Source organism: Aptenodytes forsteri, unplaced genomic scaffold (genome assembly GCF_000699145.1).
Source record: "Aptenodytes forsteri isolate BGI_AS27 unplaced genomic scaffold, ASM69914v1 Scaffold155, whole genome shotgun sequence".
Lineage (NCBI taxonomy): Eukaryota > Metazoa > Chordata > Aves > Sphenisciformes > Spheniscidae > Aptenodytes > Aptenodytes forsteri.
This window is the reverse complement of record NW_008794446.1, coordinates 4,674,607-4,679,986: the sequence shown is the minus strand read 5'-3', so window position 1 is coordinate 4,679,986 and position 5,380 is coordinate 4,674,607. Positions and strand designations below refer to the sequence as shown.

General features: G+C 40.3%; 1 protein-coding gene across 1 annotated transcript in view; it reads right to left on the bottom strand.

Moving 5' to 3' along the window:
• The window catches only part of LOC103907994 (probable tRNA methyltransferase 9-like protein), a 15,998-nt gene extending 11,241 nt beyond the window's left edge, over positions 1-4,757 (bottom strand). The window contains 3 exon segments of the mRNA XM_009290268.1: positions 1,947-2,120; positions 4,608-4,679; positions 4,682-4,757. Coding sequence (XP_009288543.1) covers positions 1,947-2,120; positions 4,608-4,679; positions 4,682-4,757 — 322 coding nt within the window.
• Between the last annotated feature and the right edge of the window lie 623 nt (positions 4,758-5,380).

Genomic DNA, 5,380 nt, shown 5'->3' with positions numbered 1-5,380 from the left:
TGGAGTCCCCATCCCTGGAGGTATTTAAAAGACGTGTAGATGAGGCGCTTAGGGACATGGTTTAGTGGGCATGGTGGTGTTGGGTTGATGGTTGGACTCGATGATCTTAGAGGTCTTTTCCAACCTCAATGATTCTATGATTCTATGATACGTACCATACTAGTATTATACTATATACTAGTATATATAGTAATTCAACATATTATTTAAAGCTTTACAATGCATCTGAACCATATTTTTCAGCAATAATAAGGAAACACGATCATTACTATGGTTCATGCATGATCTGTGATGGTAAAGGCTGCAACGGAAATAGCTTTGTAATTTGCAGCCATATTATAGTGCTGAAAGGGCCACAGTCCATAACCACGCAGTTCTACCTGTCGCCCAAGCGTTCTTCTGGATTCCTCACCGATTCTAGCTTCTTGCACAGCAGCCACGCAAACAGGGCTTTCAGCTTGCTGCGAATGGGAAGGTCTGTAGTTCTGCATCTCCAGCAGCAACCTCCGCCCAGCTACTCTGTTTTTCTGTAGACTGTTCACAAGTACTCCTGGGGCACTGACTCTTTTGAGCCAGACAACTTCTGAACATTGCTACATACCTTTTTCAACAAATCTGGCTTGTCCTTCACTTCCTTACCCTGGATTTCCAGAGGATGCCAAATCACCTTTGGGCACACGATGGTTGTTACTCCATCTGGGCAAAGGATGTGAAAACCCAGTAATAAGGACTGTTAGCTATTGGTCACGTTTCTTAAATCATGACTGAAAGATTTTCAGACAGTGTAGCTGAGCGTGGTTCACAGCCCCGTACAATGATGTACCAGTGACAATAATGCAATCTCAAATTTCCATCAAATGTCAAATTATATGACATGGACCTGGACTTGAAAAGTGAAGTCCTGCAGGGCTTAAAGAAAGGTCACCTGAGACATAGAGAAGAGGCTGTGTAAGGCTACTCACTAACTTCAACATTCCACTTTGATTTAACAAGGCTGAGACCTTCACAGTCCTTTGGTTGAGAAAAGGAAAATCAAATTTGCTGAGCACTGTAATTTTTTTTATTTACAGTATTGTCCAACTTTTAATCAGTATAAGCTTAATACCTAACTTTTAAAAGGTGGTTGAGTAATTTCAAGACTCCCAAAACAAAAGAACCCTCAAAATTTAAAAGAGAACGAAGTAAAGGCTAAAGGTACCATTCAATGTCTGCTTTAAAAGTGGCAAAGACAGGTAGTTCCTCCATCATTAAGTTACCTTGAAAGGGGCAACTAAACAGAAAGGAAAAATCTTACAAGAAATGAAATCTGAGGTTATTTGATGAACATTTCAAGGCAGCAGTGCCACTGAAACAAGCACTTCTGCTTGCTTTGTCATCGGCTCCTTGTTCTTTGCATTATCCCCTGCTTTTGCTGAAACAGGTCTCTCTGCAGTGAAGCAATGGGTAACTGATTCGGCTAAAATCTTTAGATCAGTGTCATGGTTATCCTCATCAGCACAAAAATGATTGTGTTGGCTGACAAACCATGGAGCATTGGGGTAAAAAACAGCATTTGGAAAGGTGCAGAAGGATTTAATACTGAGCTTCAAATACGCTCAGTGTTCCTAAGCAAGTTTTGTTGTATTTTCATCCTGATAGAGCCAACATTTCAAATTTCTGCCGTGTAATAAGGCAAAAATAAGGCTCTCCTTTCCTGTTTTGCACATTGTACTTTAGCTGTGCTTGGACCAGAATAAAACAGCTCACATCTGTGTGACTTACCCATTTTGCAATTTTTCACCGAGTTTGCAATAATATACATTTCTTGTGTTAATATAGATTTACCTGGTCTACAAAACCCAAAAAATTCTGTTGGTCACTGAAAAAACCCCAAACCTAGAAGAGACTAAATGCTTTAGACCCTTTAAAGGTCTGACATATAGACACTGGCAGTATGCAGAACTTACCAGCAATGGACAGGACAGCATCAGAGCACTCACTTTGGTAAGGCAGATACAAGCTATGACATACCATTACTTCATGGCCTTCATTTCGTGCTGATTCCACCAACGGGAAACAGTAGTTGCAACCCAGTTTATAGACTTGAGAATAGATGTGCAGGTATTTGCCATTTCTGCAGCCTGAAGAAATAACGAGGAGGAGAAAGAAAGGCAGACATTTGGTGTCTGTACAAAAGAAAATGTATTCCTGACATAAGCCATGATGTATGCCCTTGACTGGCCTAATAGCTTGAAATTCTCCACCCATTTTAAAGGAGATGATACAATTGCAGTGGAATTCAGGTTATTTTTTACCATCACAGTACAATGAGCACAGACTGCTCCTTTCTGTCTAGCAGGCTCTCTGCTGCGTGACAAGAGGTGGGATTGCTAGAGAGCATTTACCTTGGCCTTCCCACCACTTACGGAATCAAAAATATTTATGGTAATGATGCTACTGCAGTTCTGCTTGTAATAGACTCAAAATGCTAAGTGAAAGCATCATGTAGTGGGAGCACAGCACTGAATTATTCCTGTGTATTGAAATGCTGATAGACAAACTAGACTGCTAAGTAATTAAGTCACTATTAGACCAAACCATTAAATTCATTGTTTGCTGTTTTAACTGCTGCTAATTACTGTCACCATGACAACAGTGGAGTTTCTTTTTCTGGTATCTCCATGAAGTTTCCTTTTCATAAAGGAGCCTGCGACACGGAAATTTACATCTTCCCAAATTGAAATACTTCTTGTGTTGAAATAAAGGCAGACATCTTTAGATAAGAACGATTTTAATGTCAGCAGTAAAATGGATCTTATCTAAATTTTTGATAATTTGTTTGCAGAATTATCTGGATCTTAACACAAAGTGTATTGTAAAGTAGATTATTAATTTTAAAAACTTGCCTTCTCACTTGCATCATAAAAATCATAGTTCAGATTAGGATCAGGGAGGTAAATGCATGGGGCTAGCATAATACCCTGTACCTTGTGCAGACCTTAGTTCACATCTTGTTTATGGCTACGCTTACAGCAAACATTAAGCTTGGGTCAGAGCCCAGATTTTCTCTCTAATTCATTTTAAAAAAAATTACAGTTATTTTAGAGCCTTCCAAATATTTAAGTCCCCATATTCAGGTTACAGCCATCCCATAGCACCTATTCTTGAAACCCTGTATGGGTCCCTATGTTCAGTAAGGAGCCTCCCAGCCCCATCAATCTGTTATGCCATTTGCATGGGAGATGAATCATCGCTGAGCTGCAGATAGAAGTCTGCTCCTAACTGCTGGTCTAATAGTAACTGCTGATTTCATCTCCCAGGAATGAAGGAAAGATATCCAGAGAATAGCTGGAGCTTTCACAGTCCTTCCCATGCCTGACTTCAGCACCAGCTGAGAAGAGGTGCTGTCAAATGGTGCCAGCACTTGGCTAATATTAAACCCTATTTTCCAAGGAGAAAGAACAGAAAGAGGACTACCCTGGAGGTCTGAGTGGAAGAGAATTCCAGGACTTTTTCTGGTCTTCATTTTTGGAGGGAAAGGCTCCAGTATAAGCCAAACAACAGCTACTAAATACATTTCCTCCAATCTGACACTAGAGGCTGCTTCCCAGGGATGGAGGGCAGAGGAGAGCCCTGCAGGTGGACTCCTCCCCAGCACTGTGGCACCACTCTTGGTGACTGTGTCACGCACAAAACTTGTCTCAGGCCATGGACACCACAAGAGCATGCCAGCAGCTTCTGCAGGCCAAAGCCCAGGAGCCAAGCCTGAGCTTAAATTGCAGTGTTAACAAAGTCCAAAGTCTGTGACATCAGTAAAAATTCAATGTGCTGGTTCTTTGTATACATTTTATTTGTTCATATTGAAAACATTGCAAAGTCTGCCAAGACCTGGTAGGAATACAGTGCCCAGCATTTAGACTGTGATAAACTGGTAAAAGTATATGGTAAAGTTTGAATGACACACAAAAAGTTAGTGTGATTAGCCCAACCCTCAGTAATTTTTCTCTTTCACAAATGTTCCCATGCTATAGTGGGGAGACTAACATATGTGTTGCTGTAAAGGATTACAGGTCCAAAAAGTTATTTAGAAGTCTAGCCTAAACATGTAGAAATGATGAGTTAATGCCCAGATCTCATCTGGGCATCCAGCATGTATCCACTTCTGGTGCAGGGGCTGAAGCCAGTACAGAGGCTTCCCTTGTACCATTTAGACATTCTCAAACCTTTGGGGAATTAAAAACTGTCACACACTGTTCCCCAAAGCACTCAGGACAGGGTCATGATACTTGCTTCAAATTGGCCACACACAATACATGTTGTAAGAGATAAACAAGATTTCAAATTCCAGATTTATCATGCCAATACACAAAATTAGCATCCACTAATGACATCTTAAGAAATTTAGCTTCAGCTTAGTGCTTCAGTTTAGTTGACCTGCTGGATACTGGGAAAAATCAAACTGTCTTCATATACCTATGAATGGTGGAGCAAAGTAGGAGGCAAATTTGATAGTCAGTCTGGCCATTTTGATTCACAAGCTGCAAACTCTTCTGCCACAAATATTGCTTGATAGAAAGAGAGGACATACTTAGACTGTCATTAGCAATGTGATAAACAACCCCACTCGCCAATATCAGCAATCAGGCTGTCTGGTTCCGGCTCTGAAATGAACTGCTGCACCTTTGGCCATGCCTTGTAGCATCATTGAAATAAGGAGCAATTTCCTCATATACACTATGAACATGGTCCTTCTCGAGTTGGCTTGCCTCCTTCTCCATCAAGGAGAAGGCTAGGCTAACTCATTTAAGGCAGTGCAACTGTCCTAGAGAAAGGGAAGGGAGAAAAACAAGTGCTGAAACTCTTGTTACCAAAGTGTATTTCCTTAAGTTAAGCAGTATGACATTGTTTATTTAGGAAATAGTATTTCCAAATACTATGTTGCCATTAAAGAGAAACTGCTGAGGCTTTTAAAGGAAGAAAGGTCATCTATTCTATGATTTTATACAATGTATTGTTTTCTCATATAAATCTGAAGGGAATTTTATGACCTACCACTCAATGTTTATTAACTTGCTTATATTGTTATACTTTGGAAGCCGTTAGCTTTTGCTTCATAAAGTCTTCCACCCTTTTTCAGTCTACCCTTGAAAAAGATATTTTCTAAGAAGTCCTTTGTTTACAGACACATCTTAAAATACAGCAACTGAAAATGATGATGAATACCAAAAGCTGCTCAGAGTCTGAAACAAAAGCTCCGAGAGGCATCATTTCTCCTCCGCTTCATTCAGCACCCAGAAAGATCCATGCTTACAGACTTCCCGTTGCACAATTCATTGACACCATGTGTTACTGTGAACACAAATCTTTCCAGCTTTCCAAGCATCCTTTTTTTCAGCTGTTC